General features: G+C 48.4%; 1 protein-coding gene across 1 annotated transcript in view; it reads left to right on the forward strand.

Annotated features, from left to right (window-relative positions):
• CAMTA1 (calmodulin binding transcription activator 1) overlaps positions 1 to 23577 on the forward strand; it is a gene marked incomplete at its 3' end in the record, with an annotated part of 231869 nt that overhangs the window by 189351 nt on the left and 18941 nt on the right. The window contains exons 8-17 of the mRNA XM_082295872.1: positions 15 to 155; positions 2448 to 4303; positions 5290 to 5416; positions 6145 to 6279; positions 18927 to 19066; positions 19315 to 19511; positions 19856 to 19934; positions 20756 to 21071; positions 21436 to 21959; positions 23096 to 23283. Coding sequence (XP_082151998.1) covers positions 15 to 155; positions 2448 to 4303; positions 5290 to 5416; positions 6145 to 6279; positions 18927 to 19066; positions 19315 to 19511; positions 19856 to 19934; positions 20756 to 21071; positions 21436 to 21959; positions 23096 to 23283 — 3703 coding nt within the window. The remainder of the gene's footprint in view (positions 1 to 14; positions 156 to 2447; positions 4304 to 5289; positions 5417 to 6144; positions 6280 to 18926; positions 19067 to 19314; positions 19512 to 19855; positions 19935 to 20755; positions 21072 to 21435; positions 21960 to 23095; positions 23284 to 23577) is intronic.

Raw genomic sequence — 23577 nt, forward strand, 5'->3', positions numbered from 1 at the left:
TGTTCTCTTTGCAGTTCATGGCATCAAGTGGACATGCAGCAATGGCAACAGCAGTTCAGGGTTCTCAGTGGAACAGCTCGTGCAGCAGATCCTCGATAGCCACCAGACCAAGCCCCAGCCTCGAACACACAACTGTCTCTGCACTGGTACCTTGGGTGAGTACCTCGGGAGGGCACAGAGTGACTCAGCTTCATCCAGTCTGGGAGCAGGGTTTGTAGTACTAAGGTGATAAAAATGCTGTCTCATGAAACACCAGGACACAATGAACTCAGGGTTGACTGGAGAAGTCTCAAGCATAGAAAGATGCAGCTGGAACTTCTGGGAAAAATGGCAACGCTTTCTAATAAATGCAGTCTATATATGACCTTCTCAAAAACGTATATTCTCTTCTACATGTGCAAATTCTGTTACCAAAGCCTCAAAACCTAATGTTCTTCCAACTTCACTCTCTGAATTCCTTGCCCTGCGCCTCACTTTTTTGGAGAAGTGCTCAGGTGGTTAACTACAAGGTATCACTGAGATAAGACAGGTCTTATTCAGGTATCATGAAAATACAGATCTCTTTCCTGTTAAAGGAGATTACTTTGTTTTGGATGACACTACAGCAGCAAGAAACAGCATCCTTAGTGTTAGCATTTCCCACAGACAGTGGGGAGCTAAGTGATTAACTTTCCAGCTCATCTGCTTTATAGCTGCTCCTTTCTAGCACTTTGGTCAAGTAAAGTATATGACACAGTGACTAGTCTTTAGCAAAACTTATAAAGGAAAGTTGTTAGTGCTTCACAGGGTTTATTTTTTTCTTTTCTTGAGCAGTTGCATTATACAATCAAGGCTTAAATAAGAATGATGACCTCTGAAATACCTGAGTTTGGATTAAAATTCACCCCTTAAGGCTCAGCATTTGATCCAGGCTTGCAGATCTGAACATGAATCCTTTTATTCTTCCCTTTGATGTTTTGTCTTGTGCTAAGTCTGCTCAGTGCTTTTTTAACATAACAGTATTGCTTTGTTTTGTAACTGGTTTGCACACTGACACACACATTCTCAATTCCTCACTGTCATCCACAAATACAGCAGCATGAAAGCCTTTCCCTTGCTCCTGTTCATTTCTATACCTAGAAGAATAGAGAGATTTAACATTGTATTTAGTTTCAAAAGCACTGTCTTGAACAACTTTAAGTGACCTCATTCAAATCTTGAACACATAATACAGAAGTTCCCCTTCAAGGGCAAGGAACAAAAGATTTAGCAAGTTGCAGTGGCTACATGGATGCTTTATGTTGCCCAGAAGATGGCATTTGTAATTGTAGCCATGAGCTATAGGGAGGAGGCTTCTTTCCCCCTTCAGTCATTCTACAGTTCTGTAATTAATGTTCTTACCTCATTCTAGGGAGAATTAATCAATTTAGGAAAGAAACATCAAAAATTCATGGGCTGCTGTTCTTTAAACAGCAAAAGCAGTCCCTGTACCGGAGTTTGTGACTAAGGTTCCTTTGCAGACAGAATTGTTTGCTTCATCCTGCTTGATTACAAGCTCTCAGGAATGTAGGGGATGTTACCTTCTGTCAGGCCAGTAAAGGTGCTGGCTGGCTTAATTCATGGAGGATTGTCTTCTGGTGGCCCTTGCTTGAACATTCTTCAGCAGCTCCAGTGCTGACCATGTGCTCTGTGTGCTCCTCTCAGAGTACAACATCTCTGTTTGTCAGCACAGAAATGGCTGAGAGTCAGAGAAACGCATCACCATCCTTATGGGAGAGTAAGAATGCTTTGTATGGCTCGTGGGTTACTTCTTTAATAATTTGATTGGCACCTGTAAGACACAGTGATGACAGGAAGATGTGGGTTACAGTCTAGGCAGCAGGGTGATGCCAGGGACAGGGGCATGATGTGGCACCCATCACCTCCAGATTACTGGGCAGCATCCATGCCCCAGGAGTGGGTGTCAAACTTCCCAATGTCACCCAGCGTAGAGAGCCGAGCATCTGTGTTCAGGGGCTGAGACATTGTCCGTGGGGCAGATGGAACAGGGCCCTGTGCCACAGCTGACAACAGCAGCACTTGCTCTGCAGACTCTGCACTGAGATTAGGCACATTTAAATAACTCTGAAACTTGTCATAGATGCCAGTTGCTCTCTGCCTGATTGGGGCACGGAGGAAGGGGGCAGATGCTACACGGGGTGAGGGTAGGGGTGACTGTGTGCCTGTTGTGAGGTTGCTGTCGTTGCACGCAGTGGATCTGTGCATCAGACAGGAGCTGTACTTCTGGCACTGGTGAGAAATTTGTTTTATTTCCAAGGTCTCTCCTGCTCTCTCATGCATGTGGTCTGTCACTCTCGCACATGTATGCATAAGCATAGCTGTCCCTTGCTACAGCCATGAAATACACAGCTAACATTGTCCTAATTTTGTATTTACTGAATGGCAGATGTTGTTGTTTTCTGGCACAGGGGCAGGAAGCAGTGTGCATCACAAGTGTAACAGTGCCAAACACCGCATCATATCACCAAAGGTTGAACCAAGGACAGGTGGGTACAGCGCTCATTCAGAGGTACAAAATAACGATGTCTCTGAAGGCAAGAACGAGCACAGTCATGGCAAGGCCTCCAGCCGAGAGAAGAGGAACGGCAAAGTGGCGAAACCAGTGTTGCTCCATCAAAACAGCACTGAGGTTTCTTCCACCAACCAGGTGGAGGTCCCTGACACGACCCAGAATTCTCCTGTGTCCATCAGCAGTGGGTTAAACAGCGACCCAGATATGGCAGATAGCCCAGCTGTCACTGGTGTGTCCAGTATGGCTGTAGCATCAGTTATGGGAAGTTTGTCACAAAGTGCCACTGTATTTATGTCAGAAGTCACCAGTGAAGCTGTGTACACCATGTCACCCACCTCTGGCCCAAATCAACACCTTCTGTCCTCAGATGCGGCTGCACAAGGACTGGTACTTGCTGTGAGTTCAGATGGACACAAATTTGCTTTTCCAACAACTGGCAGTTCAGAGAGCTTGTCAATGCTACCCAGTACTGTCTCCGAGGAACTTGTGCTCTCCACAACTTTAGAAGGAAATAGAAAAATTCCAGAAACCACCATGAATTTTGACCCAGACTGTTTTCTTAACAATCCCAAGCAAGGGCAGACTTATGGTGGAGGAGGTATGAAAAGTGAAAGCATCAATACCAACATAAGGCAGTCACCCACAACAGAACGTAGCTTCAACTTCAATACAACCCTCACAAAAGAAATTAAAACTGAGGACACATCTTTCGAACAACAGATGTCCAAAGAAGCATTTTCCTCCACTTCTGCATCTAACACTCTCACACTCAGTACTGGTTCAGGTTTACTTCCATCTGGAGGAGGTCTGAGCCCAAGTACCACCCTGGAGCAGATGGACTTCAGTGCCATTGACTCCAACAAAGACTATTCTTCCAGCTTCAATCAGACCGTCCAGAGCCCTCACGTCCATCAGACCCCTTCCCCCAGCTTCTTTCTGCAGGATGCCAGCAAACCTCTTCCCCTTGAGCAAAACACTCACAACAATTTGAATGACACAAGTAGCTCATTTGTGAACACGTTAGGAATCTCCAGTGTGAAAACAGAGCCCTCGTCCCAAACCACTTCCAACTGTAATGGCACAGTGGAAACCAGAATAGAGTCCACCTCTTCTCTCCAGCTCATGCAGTTCCAAGCAAACTTCCAGGCTATGACTGCAGAAGCTGAAGTTCCCATGGAGACCTCCCAGCAGGCAGAAGGAAATGAAAATCTACTTAAATCAGGGGATCTTCAAGCCTGCAACACAGAACACTACTTGCAGCCTGAGGCCAATGGGGGTATCAGGAATGGGAACAACCTCCCTATTCTCCAAGGAAACATGGTACAAGGACTCTATCCTGTGGCCCATCCTAGCTTAAATAACTCCTCCAACATGGAGCTCAACTTAGACCACTTTGACATCTCCTTCAGCAACCAGTTTTCTGATCTAATTAATGATTTCATATCAGTAGAAGGTGGGAGCAATGCTCTGTATGGACACCAGCTGGTGTCAGGTGACAATGCTGGACTGTCTCAGCCTGAAGACAGTAACAGAGCGACGTACAACCAGGCTGAAATGTGCATTCCTTGCTGCAGCCCTCAGCAAGCCAACATGCAGCTCAGCAGCACGGAGAACGGAGCCAGCACCATGGCATACATGCACGTGGCTGAGGTGGTCTCGGCAGCTGCGGCACAAGGCACTTTGGGGTTGCTGCAGCAGAGTGGACGCTTGTTCATGGTGACAGATTATTCGCCAGAATGGTCCTACCCTGAGGTAAGTCCAGGGCTTTTACTCACTGATGTTTACTGCTTTATCTTTCATTGCTTTGTTAATAAGGGAACTGTTTTGTTAAAGCTTTGAAAAGGCTTTTAAAATATTTCTCTTCAAGTCAGAGCGTTCAAGGCCGTTTGCATGTCTGAGTGTATTTTTAATTAAGCACTTCATTATCCTGACAGGACTCTTTCTTCGCTTAGGAAGCATCTGAACAGAAAGGTATTGTTTCATTGAAAACTAAGTCTTTCCCACATGATGGCTTCATGGTGCTACCTACCACCAGTAGAGCAATAGTTTGCAGACTGGAGCTGTTCCTTAAATTTGTCACTGATATTCTTAGAATAACTCAAGGCCTGCACAGCCTTAATGAGTTCAGCATTTCCCTCCATCTCAATCCCTTCCAAAATCAATCACATGCCCCATAAGCTGAAAATGGCAGCAGCACAGACCTTACTGATGTGAAGGAATGCGTGAGAAAAGAGGCTGTTTGAGCCACTAATGGGAAGAGAAGGTTGTTTTGAATTTTAAAAAAAGTTTTTGTTTTCGTAAGTCTGGCCTTGAAGCACTGTTGTGTCTGCGTACGGAGGTGTGCAGTAATTGCTCAGGGCCGGTCTCCTGTCCCCGCTGCGCAGCGCTGTCCGGTTCGCAGTGGGATGCGGCCCCGCGAGGCTGACGGGGACATTCCCGGCCTTCGCCGAGCGGCTGCGGGCGGGGCGAGCGCGGCAGCCCCGGGCCGGGACCGGGACCGGGACCGGGAGGGGCCGCAGCGGGCTGGGAGAGGCATCGGGGGCCTCGTCCCCCCCGGGGCGCCGCCGCCGCCCGGGCCCGGCTGTGTCGCTGCCGGCGGCGGCCGCCCGAGGGCAGCACGGCCGCGGGGAAGGGGCGGCGGGCCCGGGGCCGCTCGGGGCCGGTCGCCGTTCGGCCGCGCTCTTCCCCGCCATGGCCTCTCCTGTCATGCTTGAGTCTCTCCCCTTTTTCCCTCACAGGGAGGAGTAAAAGTCCTGATTACCGGCCCGTGGCAGGAAGCCAGCAATAATTACAGCTGTCTGTTTGATCAGATCTCAGTGCCTGCATCTTTAATTCAGCCAGGGGTACTGCGCTGCTACTGCCCAGGTAAGGAGCACTGCTCTCCTACATCTGGTGGTTTCAGAGCCTCATCATGTCATATACGTGTACAAAAGTGCAAAGGCATCAAGAAGCTTCTCCTTTGACCAATTTAGTGTGAGAAGAGCAATTTGGTATCTTGATACATCACAGCAGATCACAACAAATATTATTTAGAATCTCTGAATTAACTTTGAAATAATTATTTGAAATAATTTAAAATAATTCTAAGCATTCCTTTCATTTTGAAAGAGCAGATTAAAGAATAGCTGTTATTCAGGGGTGCATTCACTGCTCTGCTGACTCAATTTGCCTACATTTTGCCCCTTGCTACTTACAGCATGAGAACACCTCTAACCTCCCCACAGCGCTTTTCAGTAATGATGGCCCTCGGTATGTGACTTTAAGTGGATGCAGAATAACTTGGCTTCATTGCTGGGCCCCAGCTTCCCACTGGAAATGCAGTGAGGCTGCTCAATCTTCAGAAACACATGTGATTCTGCCTCCTGCCAGAACAACCCATTAGATGACTCTTAAGCTTAAAACCTCCATCTTTGAAAATACTAACTGGTATTTTTGACTTTTGAATCGTCTAGTCACAAAAATATTGTTCAGCACCCCATCTCTTTACCTGCTCTCAGCTCAATACTTAGCACGCGGGGATATCCACAGGGTAATTCCTAGCTGTGGGTTTCTGCTGGGAGTTCTCTGTCTTACAACATGCACTTTCCTTTTAGCTCATGACACTGGGCTCGTGACTTTGCAAGTTGCCTTCAACAATCAGATCATCTCCAATTCTGTGGTATTTGAATATAAAGCCAGAGCTCTGCCAACCCTGCCTTCCTCCCAGCATGACTGGCTGTCCTTGGACGGTAAGAAGCATGTGATATTCCTTAAGAAAGTTGGCCAAATGTAGGACTGTGAATGATAGAGCAGTTCCTGGGGGGAGGGATGTAGCAGGGCAAGTTTGTCCTGACAGGAAGGGCTGTGGCAATGTTAATCAAAGTCCTCTCACTGAAATGTCTTACTAGTTCTGTTGATGTGAAAAAAATGTTGCTGCCTTTTTTACAAGGTGACAAAGGGGAGGGCGGTTTTGTCTGAATGGAAAGCTGATCATACTGCCCAGTTTCTAGAAGGAGAGAAGCATTTACCCTGGAATTGTCTTTCCTGAGAACTCTGAAACTTGAGATTGTCTAGAAAAATGTGTATTTATGTAAGCAGAAAATGGGGAGATAGTGAGGCATGTACAAGAGGGACATTCCTTAGAAGTTGGGATGGTACCACTTCTTCCAAAGAGCAGCATGGATACAGAGCACTGTGGGTATTGCAGAGTGAAGAGAGGTTTGTGGTGTGGCTGCAGAGGCACAGTTGCAAACAGAAATAGAACTGTCTCTTAATGAGGAGGTGCACATAGTCTTATGTTCAGCATCAAAATCAAATTTGCTTGAGAGGATTGTAAGAGTCCATAGGTGCTTTTCATGTGCTGCCGAGGCCTCCCGCTGCCTGTGGAATGCAGCTGATAGCATGTGATGGTGACTGATACTCAGCCGTTAGCAATCTCTCCAGGGTGGCATGCCAGGTGGGTAGGTTTTGAATCCCTTGTCTGACAGTTCTCTCAGTGTTGCTGAACTCGGAGGAGCTGAGAAGGCAGCTGTGAGTGCTGTCTCTGGTGCCCCTGCAGTTTCTCTGGGTGCTGTTGGTTAGCAGCCCAGCTCTCAATTAGAGGTTGTTATGCTGTGGTGATGGTGGAAGGGAGGGGGACTGCAGCAGTGAACAAACTAGGGCATTGCTAACAGGGAGGGGAAAAAAAAAGTAAGAGGACCGCTGCATTGCAGAGGCCCTTCAGGGAGAAAGACTGAATAATTATACTAACCATGACTTATCAGAAGCCTCTGCCTTGATGCACGGTGCTCCAAAGGGAGCAAATTACACTCTTTTTAAAGGACCAGCAACATCTTCTCATTTATTGTTAGAGAACAAATGTTAGCTTAGCCTAGCCAAGGTAAAAGCTAATGTGAGTTGATTCTATCAATTGAATAAATACACAAATCCCTGACTTCTCTGTTTGCTTTAATTTCCCTGCTTAAAATCCTTGCCCTACTGACTGTTACGTAGTCTTGAGGGAAGATTTTCAAGGAGTATTTGTAGTTACAAAATATTGACAAGAATTTTAAAATTCTTTTTAATTAACTCAGTGGAACACTTTGAGTTCCTTTGCGCACTGCATTGTTCAAACACAATTCATTATTCCAGCTGGAATGACCACTGCCAGAGAGATAGGATTAACAGCTATACCCCAGGAACACCCTAGGAAAAGAACAAGCAATTTCCATCTCATCTAAGTTTAGATAAACAATTCCCTTCCACAAATCTCTTTAAAATAGTGTCACTCTATATGTGAACTCTATGTTTTCAGTTACATTAAGACAAAAATCACTATTTTTTTTGAGCACAGCACAAGTACTGGCCTTTGGGATTGGGGACCAGTTCTGCTAATGACTGGGAAAGGTTGTGAGACCATCTCCCACCATGCTCCTGCTTCTAGGACTGAATTGAAACAAGTGTAGGAATGCACAGAGGAGTTTGAAGGCAGCATGTTCTGTGCCATCCTCTGAAAGGCTCCTTCCATTGTCAGTGTCTGCTGTGCCATGAAGGATTGTGCACCCTGTTCTGAACTATATACAGAGATGCTTGTTTTATTATGAGTTTTTTGACACCATGGATGAGTTAGATCTTTTACAAATGGACAGCTGACACCAGCAGCTGATGTTCTTCCATTTTTTTTCTAGTTAATTAGAATAGTGGTGTTCCTTCTTTTCAAAGCAAACCTTTGTCTCATAAAGGAAGCACTCTCATGTGATCCTGATCTCTGTAGATAAACTTGGCAGCCTTTTCTGTTTTCTATGTAAAACTCAGTTTTCAGAAGCCATTGTTTGCTTTTATAGCCATTTGGCCTCACTTTTCATTCACTGTCTGCAGAGAGGTTCTTTTAAGAAAAAAACAAGAAGCAAATGAGGCTTGAAAAACAAAAGGCTGAACTGAAGGGCAGGGATCCTCTCATGGCAGATTCATAACAAATTATAAAGGCATTTCAGTACAGATTCCCAATGGAAAGCAAGTGTGTTTGCCCTGCACTGAAGCCTTTGCTGCTTTCATAAAGTGTCTGTAGAGATGGTGTTTCCTTGGCATGGGACGTGATCAGAAATTCCAGGGAAATGGCTGTGAGTGCTGCTGGCATTACACTGTGCATCTGCAGGAAAGAGGACAGAACCTAAAAATAGGGGTAGGCCATGTGTGTACTGATGAGTCAAGTGTGTATGGGTTGGACCAAGGGTGTGACTGGTACTGAATGTAAATGGCACTGACGCAAGAGCACCTGACAGGCAGCCTTTCAGCTGCTGCTGGGTTCTCAGTTTATGATCTGGCTGTCTTTCCCGGCTGGAGAACGTAAAAAGACGGGGGGGGGGGGGGGATGCAGTTTGGTGGCTCACTTGTGTTAGCATGACGTGGCCATACCAGTGGTATCCAGACTCTCATTTTGGTGTGGAATCATCTGTAACCAGTGTGTGTGTGCTGCCTGTGGCATTCCACAGTTTGACAGGTACATGATTTCTGTATGGTGGTAATGTTCATCACCAAAACCCACGGCATGTGTCTATTTAGCGGGACCAGTTGCCCTTCTTAGCATGTGATGAGATGCAGGACGCCAGAGTCAGGTAGGAGATGTGTTCAGTATCGGCAAATGTTGTTTAGCAGCCGTAAGAGACTTTTGGTAGTGAAAAAGTCTGTGTTGATAAGCAGTATCACTGTTCTTCACTCCTCTTTCTATCTGGGTAGAGGTGACTGGTGTTTACATCTTGGATGTTACCATAAAAGATTTGGGTTCTCTCTGAGAAGAGGGATGAATGTTTTTGTACCGTGTTACAGGGCTGTGGTGCAGCTTGCTGGGATGTGTGAGCATTGGTAGAGGACACAGTTACCTTGTTCCTTGCTAGGAGCTATCCAGTAAACTTTACAAGTTTCTATTCATCCTCCCCTCTACTGATTCCTCTGCAGTGTGGAGGCTTTATTCTGTTTATATTCATGCTGAGATTTGTTTGGAGATTTTTTTCCTTTCACACACTGTTATTAAGGACACTGTTTCAGGACGCCGGTCTCCTACTGCTCTGACTGCATTTCCCAGATTCTCCTTTTCCGTTTTGAACATAATGTGGTTGAATTGAGGCAAGGAGTATTTCATTTCCTATGCTAAGTGTTGTCTTCTGAGCCAGCCTGCCTTCATGGTCGGACATCGGATTCCTCTGGGAAGCCGTGTCTGTTCTCAGCCCGATAGCTGAACGTGCCCTGCTGCCCCGAGGAGTCTGTCCTGGGGCCCGCGGCTCCTCTGTGGATCGTGGGACCACAGAGACAATCTCCGGAATTCTATGTCAGGTTTTAACGCTCCGCAAATTTGCCTTATTAGAGCCATAAGTAAAAGTACAAATATTGCGTGCGTAGCAAAGTGAGGAGAACTGTGCGTATGAGCGGGAAGGTGACCCAGGATGTCGCGTCCCGGGCCTGAGTCGCTCGTGTGGCGGCACGCTCCGGGAGCGGCGGGCGCTCGGTGCCCGCTCAGTGCCCGCTGCGGGGCCGCTGTAAACACGGCGGCGGCCGCCAATGGGGCCCGGTGACGTCAGGGCGGGGCGGGCCCGGCGGCGGGCGCGGAGCGGAGCGGGAGCCGGGCAGGGCCCGCCCCGCCGCGCCGCGCAGACAATGGGAGGCGGCGGCAGCCGCCGCCCGCCCACAGCCGCACCGGGCCGGGGCTGAGCGCGGGGCGGGGAGCCCGTCGGACGCGGCCGGCGTCCCGCGATGGGGGCGGCGGGGGGTCCCGGCGTGGGCTGAGGGCGGCGGCGGCGGGACCTAGCGCTCCTGCTCTCCGCCCGGGCAGCCGGAGCGCCCTACGGCACGGTCTCGGCGCTCCCCCCTTGCAAAGTGCCCGGGTGCCCCGGGGCGGGTGCCGGCCCTCCGGGACTTGCGGGTGCGAGAGGGTGTCGGGCGCGGCGATGGCTCCGTGGGCACGCCCGGGGTGATCGGGGCGGCCGTCGGTTCCCAGCCCTTGCCTAACCCTCCGCTCAGGTCGCCGCTGCCTTCGCTGGCCGCCGCCGCTGCCCGCGGAGTGTTTGTCACGGCGCGGGGCGAGCCGGGGGGCGGGCGGCAGCCGTGGACCGGCCGCGGGCTCTGAGGCGGCGCTGGCCCCGGGGCGGGCGCGGGGCGGCGGGCGCGGGGCGAAGAGCGGCCCGCCTGTCCCCGCATGCCGGCCCCTGCCCCCCGGAGCCCGCTGCCGACCCCGGCCCCGCGGCCCCAGCGCTCGGGCTGCGATGCTCGCGGCCGCTGAAGGGCACCCGGGCTCGTCCTCCGCCGCGGCCGGCCGGGCCGCCCCGAGCCCCAGCTATGCCGGCCAGCATTAGCCCGTCCGCTGCGGCCGCCGGCGCGCGGGGGGGGCACCGCTGAGACCCGCCGGTGCTGCGACAGGACGGCGGAGCTCCAGTTGGCTGCGAGGATGCGAGAGACGACAAACAGGTCTGGGGGGAGCCTGCTCTGCCCGCCCCTGCTGCGGGGTCTGCGCCAGATGCTGGCTGGAGTCTTCGCTGATGCCTTGTAGACTCCCAGGTCAGTCCTCTGGTGGCAGGTCTTGTCACATTATTTACCTGGAAGCAGGTAGAGGGACTGCAGAGGGGTCCGGGACCCCCAGCCCTTGCAGGTGGACGTGCACATGTGACAAAGTACTGCTTTCAGTAAGTATTGCAGGATAAAGTGTCGCGCAGTGCTTGTTTGGGTTTAAATCTGCATGCTTCTGTGTTGTGCCTCACTCTGCTACACTTCCACGATAACTGCACGCCTTGCTGCTCGTTGTGCCCCCCTTCAGTGTGCCCCCAGCCGTGGGACGCAGTCGTGTTTTCATGTACTCTCCCTCCCGTGTTGGTCCTCAGCCCCTCCCGGGTGATGTTGCGATGCGGGCTCCGAGTTGTGACAGCACTTTAATTGTAGCATCACGTGTGCAGCAGGACAGATTACATCGGAGCGCCTCCAGCTCACAGCCTCGTGTTCTGGGCTGGTACGGCACAGGAGGAGGTCGGTAGCCCAGACCTTCTTGGGGATCTTAGGGATGCTGGAGGCACACGCCTGCTTCGCATCGCGTTATTGGAAAACTTGTTTAGCAGTGTGCTTTGCCAGAAAGAGCAGGACTAGGAAGAGGGCTTCAGGAGACTGTGTAGACCACTTGCAGTTTAGATGGGGTAAACATGACTGATGTCAGACTTTCTGAAAGCTTCCAGGAAAGGTGATCTCTGTCTCTCTTGCTGACCTGTTCCAGTGCTTCACAGTTTTGCAGCTTGCAGCAATTCCTATTTATCTACCTTTGCAGCAAATATGAGGCCATTTTATAGTATGCTGCTCTTCAGTCTGATGATTTCAGAGTGACTATTTTGATTCTTGAGGTTGCAGATTTAAGGAGAGAAAGCTTGGGTCAGAATTGTTACTATATGCATACATACATGCCATATACAGTACTTCAAGCACAGATACTGCATAGTGTGGCATGTGATGCTTTTTTCCTGTTTATAGCTCCTTTAATATGTAGCCCTTGGAAGAGGAGGTCTCCAGAGCCCTGGGTTAGTAGAACTGGGCAAGTGAGCAGCAGCACAGCATGTCCTCCCAGGCTGTTGCTCTTTGTACACATCCATGAGCATTTTTCATGTACATTTCTCATAGTATTGGCACATACAGGAAGCACAGCCAATTTCTGACCTGAGAGGTGGAGACTGACCTTAGGCAGCCAAATCTTTATACAAATTACAAAATAGCACAAGAAGCGTTATCTTTAGCAGTGTTCCCTACCTCTAAAATATATAAAGTACATGTTTAACACCTTCCTTTGTTTCCTGAAGCAGCTGTTCCTGGATAGCATTAAAATCTTGCCCTCCCAAAGCCCTGGGGAAGAGAAGCCTGAAAAATAGGGCAGCAAGTGCTTTATTGCTGTTGGTATAGAGACTGCCACTTGGGGAACAGTCAGCCTGAGCAGCCCTCCTGCTTCTCTTCTCTAGTAATGGCATGATAAAGTAGAGAAGTACCCTATTTTGAGGGAGCACTGGCTACTGGGGATGACAGAGAGGAGCAGAGTAATCCCAGATGGCATGGCAGTAATAGCTGAAGTCCTACAGCACTGGAAGAACTATGGGAAAAGTGTTGACAGTAAGGAATCATGCCCTGGCAGGTGGATTTCTGGCTTAAAATCACTGCCAGTACCTGTGTGTGCAGGTCTGGATGACCTCATGATTCCTGCCCATGCCCAGTAGTGTTCATTGCTTGGGTGAAAGCGTGGGGTTTCTTCAGTTGCTGCTTAGGCTCAGAGTGTACAATACAGTGTTTTCCTCATCTCGTGCCTCAGTAGTTGTGGCATTTCTCACTGATCAAAAGCCCTGGAAGTGACCTGCCTCAATAGCATTTGTCCTAGAATATGAATTTTAAATGCTTTCATTTGCTGGTAGAGACCATGACCTGTAATAACTTACTGCTAAAGAGAGGTTTTCTTAGGGTGCGTTGAGGATGTCACTGCAGTTTGCTTCCAGAAACAGCTGTTCCTGCAACAATGACACCTCAGAAATCAGCATTAAATGATCAGATTGATACTGCAACATGGAAGATGTTCAGGATTTGTACTGTACAGAAGAATTGAGCAAGATTTTATTGACCAGTGACAAATGATTTGCAAAATAGAAACAGAGCAGTGGCATTGTGAGTGACGTGGCCTTAGACTGCTTCCATCCCCACCCACAGCTTGTGCTGGATGAGAGAATATGGTGTGTCTGGGTTGCTCTGCAAAACAGAAAAATGTCTTCATGCTGCATGGCTTTTTTTACAGTGCTCAGCTGTCACACTTGCTCAGTTCAGTCTGTGCGCTCGTGCAGGGGATGATTTAACGCAGAAGCTGCTGGTAAAGAAACAGCGCAGGCTGGGAAGCCAAAGCCCTCAGTGTGGCTCCTCCACACCAGAGTATTTAAGCACAGTGCTTGGGAACACATGCACATGCAGATCTAGCACACCACTGTTAGCTCAGTGTTTAGAATTCTGTGGGGGGAGTAATTATATGCTGGGCAGATGCAGCCCCAGTGGAATGTGCAGGAGGTCACGAACCCTCATCCTGTAGTCCTTCCAGCCAGATACCGTCTGTCATTTGGTTGTGCAGCATGGCAAAAATCTCCAGACCTCCAGGTGAGAGTGTGAAAAAAGAGCAAATGGTGTAAACACCACTGGCTCCGAAGAACTGCCAGTTTATTTTTCATCTGTATTAATATTTCCCCTGTAGTAGTTCTGGCTGCACTGCCAAGTCATGTGTGGCACAGACAGCTTCTTGCTGTTTGAAGCTTGCTTGGCAAAAGGACTGAAGATCCTGTGGGATGTGTTCTTGTCCAGTACAGCAGTGTGCAGAGATGAGAAAAGCAGCTCTCTGTGCTCATTTCTTGGCCTGTTAAGCAAAGGAGGGCTTGTCACTTACTGCTGTGCCTTGGTATCTTCTTGCCCTTGGCCATGGTGGTATTTTGGGTACCAAACAAAGGAAGTGCAGAACTGATGATTGATGAAGGTGTGCCTTTACTACCTGTTGTAATAAAGTGTGGGCAGAGGCAATGCTCTGAGCTGTGCCTGCCCGTGGGGGACACTGTGTGCACAGCTCAAAAACACAAATCCTGCTGTTGGAAGAGGCCTTCGGGTTAGGCAGCAGTGGGGAGAGCTGTGTGGAGGAGGGGCTGTCGTGGGGGTGTAGGTGAAGTGTTTGCAAGTGCTGTGTTTTGGCTCCCTTGTCAATACAGGGTCTGTGCAGTCAGGAGCTGTTACCAGGCTGCACGAGGCACGTGCTTCTGCAGCCTCCAGTGAAAACTTGGGTCACGTAAATGGCTGGCATCTGTTCAGATTCTTACTGAGGAAATGTAGTGTTTATTGGAGGACACCAATGGAGAAAATGGAGGTGTGGCTTCCAGAATCTTGGAGATGAAATTAACTCCTTTGCTCGCTGCATTTTCCACTCACCGTGCCTGCTGTTGGTACAGGTGTGCTTTAATTTAAATTGTGAAGGGATCTGGGTTAAGAAAACAGCACTGGATTAAACCAACCCTGCAAACAAACAAAAAAAAGGTAATGTGAAACAATATCCAGGTTGTCTGGGTGTAACTGTGCAAGCATACAGGCTGTAACTCTGTAAGATGCTAGCTGATGTAAACAACCATGTATCCTTAGAGGATTTGTACCAGAATAGTTTTGCATCTTTAGAAATGTTCAGTGCATAGCCTGCTATCATTATTGTGATCAGTAGTAGGCTCTCTTACAGTTCAGATGAAAATGAAGCTTGTTCTGCACTTAAAAGATGGTTTGTGTTTTAGGGAAATTAGTACAAGACTCAAACCAGCTGCTTAGTGCTGGTCAAAATCTGACCAGGCAGCTCCTCCCAGTCCCTCCCTGCTGGGACAGTTCAGCTCCCCTCGGGTAGCCACCACCTCTCCTTGTTATGCTAGGGGGAAGATAGTGAGAAGTAATTTTGGTGTGACATTGATATTGTAAAATTTGAAGATGAATAATTTCCAGGAAAGATAGAGTGTTCACAATATTTTCTGTGAGATTATTCTGTGTCTTGGAGATACAGAAATGTGGTTTTTTTCATCACCTTTGGTGGAGGAAGCCTTGAAGAAGGCTGCAGAAACAGTCTGTGTAGCTTCCTAAAGAATATTAAAACATTTTTTCGATTAATATGTAATGGAAAAACTCAATAAATGCACAGATTTGCATGTTTAACTTTTTAGCTCACAAAAAGATATTAAATTCTATCACCAAAAGCAGAATTTTTGGGCAAAAGCATAAAATTGTGAGTGTGTTTGTATCCACATGGATTTTTGTTGCATTTGGACAGAGTGAGGGTGCTTCCAGTGCAAGACATCTCCTTGGGCTCAGGCTGTTTAGATTTCCTGTACAATGTAGCCGGAGAAAAGCTTATTTGGACAGTGATTTTTTTTTATGCTGTTGAGCTCTCATCTCTCATCTCATCAGTGCACTGCAAGAGACTTGCTTGTCATGAGATCCTCTGTTGGCTGTAAAAGACAAGAATGTGGAAACTGTTCCTGTAACTTCAGTGCCTTCTAAGCAGGCGGCCCTGAAATGAGCAAGACAGAAAAGATTGTGACTAAAAACATGAGAAATAATACAGGATAAAAGGTCTTGAACTTCTCAGAGTGATACCTGTAATGTTCAGCAGTGTGGCTCTTGTAGCCCTTCTCTCAGTTATTGCAAGGTACATCTGTTGGCTCATCAGCGTGAGTGTGAACTGGCTGGACATGGTCCAAAATGCTTCTAATTCGGTGTGGGAGAAGAGCATTTCACCTCATTGTTGAGGTCAGGAGAAACCTTGGGTGAAGGTGGTCTCTCTCCTACTCCCGCCTGCCTCCCCCCTCCCCCCCCCCATGTTTTTGCTTTTTGTGGTTTGGTTTGGGTTTTTTTGGTTGGTTTGTTGTTTTTGTTGTAGGTGGTGGTGTTATTTTGTTGTGGTGTTTCATTTGGTTTTTTGGTAGACTAGCATGGTGCATGCACTTCAAGTGACCAGTCCCTTTTGAAAGGGCATCTTGGTGTAATTGATACTACAGAATCATGAAAACACTATACATAAATAATTTTGGAACTGTCATCAGTTGTGGCTTGCTTAGGCCACAATTTTGGTCACCTGGAAAATGGGCAGCATAAAGATACCTTCTCTGCACTGCTACCCCACTTACCTCATTTGCTGCCTGGAGCTTTCCGATTTGGGGGTACACCCTGATCTGGGTGAATTCTGGTGGTCTCTGCTAGACACGGACAGGGCTCTGGCCCTGTCCACGCTGTGCTGGCGCTCCAGAATGTTTGTTTCTACTTCCATTTTACCAATAGCAGCATATTTCTAAAATGCCTGATCCAGTCAGAATCAGTTAGTCCTGCTCTTATTATTTTCCAGGAGCACTGCCAGTTGTCTGAATAGGAATACGTGGGAGTACCAGATGCTGTTTCAAATTCTGTTTCCTAAGAATTCCCTGCTTTCTTTTCTTTGGCTTACAATTTCTCTCCGGGGATGTTGGTGGATGACAGATGTACCTTTGGTAACTTCACTCTTCTGACAAAAGCTGACAGGAAGTTTGCAGTGTCCTTAGTTTGGGATTAGGAAAGGTGGAGGCTTTACATGTTACAGATCATAAAGCCCAGAGAGAAGAGCTTGGAAAATAGTCACAAACAGAGGACCCTCCATTTCTGTTCCACAGTAGTTTCAGGTTGAAAAAAACCCAAAGAGGGTGAAAATAGTAATCTGTACTACTGCATTTCACTGGAATAGTTCTCTTTCTGTTTCCAAATGTACAGAATTATTCTCTCTTGACCCCTAAATGAGAAGGAGCAAATCCCCAGAATCTTTTAGTCCTGAGCTTGTTGGTCTATTACACTGGTTCAAGCCAAATTTCTTCTTTTACAAAGATGCTACTTCTGCCTGTACAAGGCTGAGGGCTCAGATGCGATACCCGGCATGGCTTGCTGCTCTCAGCTCTAATAAATGCAAGTGCTGGTACCCAGCTAGGGAGAGTGGCATTACCTGTGTGGAGCAGGGCCGTTCCCTGCAGGGCAAGCGTGGCCACTTTTCCAGGTGCCTGAGCTGTTGCAGCTGTGTTTGCACAGGCCGTAGGCGGGAGGGACGGCTCAGCAGGGCCAGGTCTCTGTCAGTCTCTGCAGTGGACGTGCTCCGCCTGGCAATGGGGAGGGAGGAGACAGCGGTGTGGACTGCACTGCAGCACACTGCAGCACTCCTGGAACAAAGATTTGCTGGGCAAACAGGGCTTGTGTTGCTGCCGTGTGCTGACCGCAGCTCGGGGACGGGGCCCTGACACCGCATCAGCGCCATGAGTGTTCGGTCACGTAACTGCCAGTCCTTTCCCAGGGGCTTTGCAGTTAACAGGACAACTGAAGGATTGGTAAGGCACTAATAATAAATGTTTTGGACTAGTGAGCTCACCTCTGAGATGAGGCTGGATGGGAGGTGCTGGCTACAGTCCTTTGTCCCTGGCTCTTGAGCAGCCAGGGTGGGATGCTGAAGCTGGCCAGAAGGACATGGAGCTCTTGCCTGCTGTCAGACCACAGCAGCCTCTTGGTGAGAAGGGAATGTCTCCAGCCAGTGAACCTGAGCTGTCTTGTACCAGTGGTCTGCAATATGGTACTTAGTGCAGTACAACAGAGATCCACGTCTCTCCAGTACCCTCTAGTGAGAGCTGTAACTTGGAGTGTAGCATACAAGTACTCCTACAGCCTTCCAGGGAGGGCTCTGTGTTCTTCTTTTAAACAAGTCAGAAGACTGACTTGTTTAAAACTTGATCAGAGCTTGTTTGTTTTGGTGCTGTCAGTGGGCTTGCTTCTGGGTTTATGGGTGTTCTGCACCACCACACCATCTCCATGGATGCATGACACTGACCAGGACAAGGGCTGTCTCTCCCCCCCAGTTTACTGCATGTGCTGTTAGCATGATACCAAGATTCATTAAATGCTCACTATCCACAAAACAGTCCTGCCCAGCTTCACATGAGCTGCATGAAACTTATCCCTTATGGGTCACAGGACAGAAAGAGTTCTGCATCTGCAGCCACTCCCTCTGCACTGACTGGCTCTATCCAGACAATCATTGCCTCAGTTGATCTCTACGGCATCAGGTTCAGCAATGATCTGTTAACCTGTCTGAACCTCCCTGCTCCACCATTCAAGCCTTAGCAGCTGTAGGATAGTGCTATGTTACAATGCAGCAAGGGGAAAATCAGTAACACAGCCCTGAGACTGTTGCAGGGACCAGAGGGCTCCAGAGTTGCATGGCTTTCCAGAATGGTGTTACAGGATTGTCAGCGTCCATATGCTGATTCTGGTAGTTCTGTTTCTGGCACTTGGCTGAAGCTGTTCTCCAAAAAAGGGAGCTTGCCAGGGAAGGAGCAAGTGCCCTGTTATAGGCTCCTTTTCCTAAGTACAGAAGGAAGCAGAGGAGTCTTTTTTTTCTCCAGGTACCATTATTGCATGATTCCAGGAGGCAAGCCAAGCTGAATTCAGGACTCTTGTAAAGTAAGGGGGGTGACTAAAATGACAGATATGATCCTACTGAAATGCTCTCTGAATAGGTATATTTTCTTAGTTTGTGTTTGAAAGACTTTGCATTACCCCCTAGTATTGTGTGCATACAGCTGGACTCACAAGGAAAGGGATTTGTCTTCTGCCTGCATTTTTCTGTTTTCTGTAAGGAAGTTCTCTGAAATTGCAATCAAAGGAAGTTGAAGTTGCTGCAGGAAGTTGAAGAGCTAGGATACTGCAGGGCAAGTGTGCGTGTGCAAGCAGCGCAAATCTCCTCCATCATTTCCAGGACAGCTATTTGTGACTTTCTGCAGTTGTCTGTCAAAACCTGAGCTTCCTTTCCATGGAAATGTCCTTACTCTGGCTTTCTCCAAACTAGATAACCAGTTCAGGATGTCCATATTGGAACGACTTGAGCAGATGGAGAGGAGAATGGCTGAAATGACAGGCTCCCAGCAACACAAACAAGGAGTAGGAGGCGGGAGCAATGGGAATGGGAACAGTGGAACACAGGTGCAGGTATGAACCCTGCTGTGTCCAGACGCGACAGCTTTATGCTTTCTTACCAGAGGTTTTTTTGGGGGGTGGGGTTTGGAAAGGGTTATAGTTTGTCCTAAATAACAAGTCTAGTTTGTGGGTGTCTAACAGCAATTGGTTTTTGGTCGCGTTTGTCACTGTCTCAGTACTTGTAGAAGCTGAAGGCTGCCTGTTCAGGGCAAGCTGCAGCTCCTCTCCATGGTTAAACTGGGATGTGTGTGGTGTTTCAGTGCGTTTCTGGGACTGGGACCCTGGGCAGCTGCTTTGAGAGCCGCGTGGTGGTGGTGTGCGAGAAGATGATGAGTCGTGCGTGCTGGGCAAAGTCCAAACACTTGATCCATTCAAAGACCTTCCGAGGAATGACACTGCTCCATCTAGCCGCTGCCCAGGGCTATGCTACTCTCATCCAGACCCTCATCAAATGGCGGTAAGACCCAGCCCACTGGACTCTAGGATGTCAATACAGGCATGGCAGGAGCATGTATAAACTCTGCTCTGTCCACATTTCTGGTTGTCGTGTACAAAGAGTCAAGCCCCTGAACTTGTTTCCATCTCCTGATCTGATGGGACCTGTCTCTTGAGAGCGAGTCCAGTCACTGGGCGTATCATGCTCTTCGTGTGTCTGTGGTGGGGGCACTGTAGTAAGTACATGTGTTTGTGGGCATGTGCATGGCCACTTCTCTGTGGTACAGTGCTTTGGATAAATCTGTGCTTAGACAATGGTCCTGGCAAGGCTACAGAGCATCATTCCTTCTGTTGTTTCCCCTGCAGCACCAAACACGCAGACAGCATTGATCTGGAGCTGGAAGTTGACCCTTTGAATGTGGATCATTTCTCCTGCACTCCTCTGGTAAGAGCAGAGTCTGAAACTTCTGAGAGAGTCTGAGGGCCCTTTGTGGAGTTCTTTCTGATGTGTTATTTTCCTTAAGTGTTTTGCTCTCTGGAATGTAGATGTTCCTTGTGTGTCCCTGCTGTGTGCATGGTAAGACATGGTACTGTCAGCTTCCTGGTGTTTTGTTGAGAGAGAACACACAGAACAAAACCTCATCATTGAGAAACATGAGGAAAGGGGACAAGACAGATGGTTCTGGTTAGTGTTTTACACAGAATCTAGTCTCCACTCTCATGCTGGGAAAAGAACTTTCCATGCTTTCTTTCGCATTGTCCTCTGTGACTGTTTAACTGTAGAGGTTGTAAAGTTATAAACTGTCATGGTCACTGGAATCATGAAATCATGACTGAGAACTTAGACAAGCAAAAAAGCCAAAGCAGATGGAACGAGAACTGCCAGTTTACAACACAGAGTATTGATTTTATTGTTCCCAACCTTTGGTCCTGTCTGCATGTTTCTGACCTGAGAGATTCCTTTGTGTATGAGGCTGTTCTGTCTCTGCAGTGATGTCAATGTCACAAAAACCCCCAAAACAAAACTGTCAGCTTGATTTGTCAGTTGGAGGTTTCTCTGTTGTAGGAGAGAATAGCATGTATTCAGTCCTCTATATTGGCCTTTTGTCAGGCTGGGACATTTATAAAAGTCATTTGCTGGCTTTGGGCGTGTCATGGTTTTGTTTATCAGAATAGTTTTTCCTTGAGCTGGGACTAGATTCCACTGCATTAGCAAGAAAGGAGAAGGCAAGTCACCCGGTGGGTCAATTACGTTTTCTTCTTTAGATGTGGGCATGTGCCCTGGGCCACATGGATGCAGCTGTTGTGCTGTACAAGTGGGACCGCCGAGCCATCTCCATTCCTGACTCCCTCGGGAGACTGCCACTGGCCATTGCTCGGTCTCGGGGCCACGTGAAGTTGGCGGAGTGCTTGGAGCAGCTACAGCGAGATGAGCAAACTCAGCTCGGGCAAAACCCCAGGATTCAGTGCCCCTCGAGCACAGACTCCAGCACAGAGAACTGGGTGTCCCAATGGCACAGTGAGCTTGTTGCTTCTCAGGAGCCTCAGAAGGGAGTCACAGTGATTTCCAGTACAAACACAGGTAAAACATCCTGGAGGGCATGCACGGTTTTGCTGACATTTAACATGAGAAACTGTGGGGACGAGGTGCTCACCTGGGCAGCAGGTGCCACCTGTAGCCCTGCTGTCCATGCTTAATTATTTTCTTGTCCTCCATACACTTGCATAAGCATCAGGAAGAGGGGCGAATGCCTGCTTTGGAAAGACTTGTGTATCTTAGGAGTGGTTGAGCCAGTATCCTCCCTGGGTGTTTGTTATTCCCTTTGCACATCCTCTCAGCTGTCAATAGAGCACAGCACAAACTTTGGCCTGAGGCAGTTGTTGTTGTTTCTATAGGAATCATGGGTTGCATGTTTAGTTTTGACCATTGATCTATTTGTTTACAGAGCTGAGGCGGCCAAGATCAGAACCTTCCAGCTATTACAGCAGTGAGACTCAGAAAGATTACCCTGCACCCAAAAAGCATAAGCTGAGCCCTGAGTATTTTCAAGCCCGGCAAGAGAAGCTGCTTTCCACTGCACTGAGCCTGGAACAGCCAAGCATTAGGAAGCAGAGCTCCAGCTCCAAGCAATCCTCCACTGAGACAATCAGCCCCAGTGAAGGGCTGAGGGACTATGGCCGGGAGCTCTCCCAGCACATCCCAGAAGTTACTGGGTACCGGGGCTCTGGCAGCCAAGCAGGCATCAAATGGAACCCAAAAGACATTTATATTGGTGTGTCTGCAGTGCAGGTGGCAGGGAGCCAGAAGGGTACTGCCCTGGGGAAGGACGCTGTGGCCCATCGGCTGCGCCAGCGGGAGCAGATGAATGTGTTGATGATGGCCGACAGGGAGATGGTGGATGCAGAACTCTTGTCCTACAGGGACAACGCAGGGGATGAGGACTGTTTACACCACATGGATGAACTGCAGGTAAACACACCCACAGCACCAAGATCTGCAGTCTCATAGAGCATGGAGGCTGCACAGAGGATCCTGGCTGTGAGAAACTCCCATGGGGGCCTCTAGAGAATCTGAATTGTGCTTTGAGGAAGGAGGTGGTCACACAGTCAATGTATATTTTCTTCCAATTTCAGCCCAAACATAAAGGCTAATGGTTAGGGTTGTGCACTGGCATACACTTCAACAATGTACAGAATGCACAAAATTGTTTGCAGTTCTGCAAGGAAAAAGGGAGATGTGGCGCCTCCTGATCACAGCAGTGCATGTGACTCAGGTGACCCAATAGTCCTGTGGGAACAGGGCAGCAGTCCCTACAAAGACAAGATGTGAGAGATGTAGTGCTGTGGTTGCAGGCCAAGCCACTGCACTTCAGAGGGAAGGAAATAAGAGTGGAGAATGGGAGGGACAGTGGGTTTGGGGGAGGAAGAATCCCACTAGGTATGGAATAGAGGAAATAAAAATAGAAGCAGGAGAGACACATGAGAAGTAGTCACTGGAAGAAAGGTACTGTGGTTGTCTGAGCAAATGGATAATGGGAACACAGCCTTAACTGTTCTGCCTTGGCATCTCTGAATGTTCTCCTCTGGCATTGCAAAACAAGAACAGTTTTCTGTTCTCTTGAGTTGAAAATTCCTATGAAACTTGCTGAGCTCTGAGGGATATCGTTCAGAAGGATTCCTGACAATGTTTTATCCCAAGATTTTTAACTTCTCTTGATATGCCTTTATTGTTCTGTCATGCTGTACTTTACATCTTGGCAAAAGAGTGGCAAAGTCACTTTTCCTTTGGAAATAACATACTAGTGACACCTGTCAATACTGTAGAGGGAGGGATCAGAGACCTTTCACCAGATCTCTTGGGCTCCCCATAAAGGAAAATAAGAGGTCTGGGGAATATGAAACCCTACAGTGCTTGGTCTGAAGAGGCAGAAAAGCAAATGAGCGCTGGTTAATGGATTTCTCTCCACTCCTGCGACAAACAGTAGACTCCAGCTTCCACAGGTTTGGGGAAAATGGGGCATTCTGTCTAAAGCTGGGCTGTAATGTGGAAGCACAAGGCACCTTCTACCAGGCAGCAAAGGTTTGCTGTTCTTTCCCCCTTGACAGGTGAACATGATGACACTTGCAGAGCACATTATTGAAGCTACGCCTGACAGGATCAAGCGGGAGAATTTTGTGCCAATGGAATCACTGCTGGTGGAGAGGACAGACAGTGCTGCCATGAGCACCACCATGAGCTGGCTGGCCAGTTACCTTGCTGATGTCGATCACTTGCCCAGTGCTGCACAGATCAGGTCAGTGAGAGCTGTGAGCTTGCTCTGGGTTTTGGTGTGGTGTGAATGCTGGGCGGGCAGCATGTTCTGACTCTTCAGCCTGCAGATGCCAGGTCTCAGTGAGACTCAGTTCTGGTCTGGCAGGCCCAGGGACACTCTTGGGCTCAGGTGTATTGTTGCCAGCACAGCTACAAATTCATGGAATGGGGGTTTCATTCCAGTCCACATGCGTGCAGTGCAGTACAGGCAGGCTCAGCCGTGTGGGATGTTGCTTGGAGAGACGGAGGGGAGCATAAACTTCTGTCTTGAACTCAG

Source organism: Coloeus monedula (assembly GCF_965178545.1).
Source record: "Coloeus monedula genome assembly, chromosome: 22".
Taxonomy (NCBI): Eukaryota; Metazoa; Chordata; class Aves; order Passeriformes; family Corvidae; genus Coloeus; species Coloeus monedula.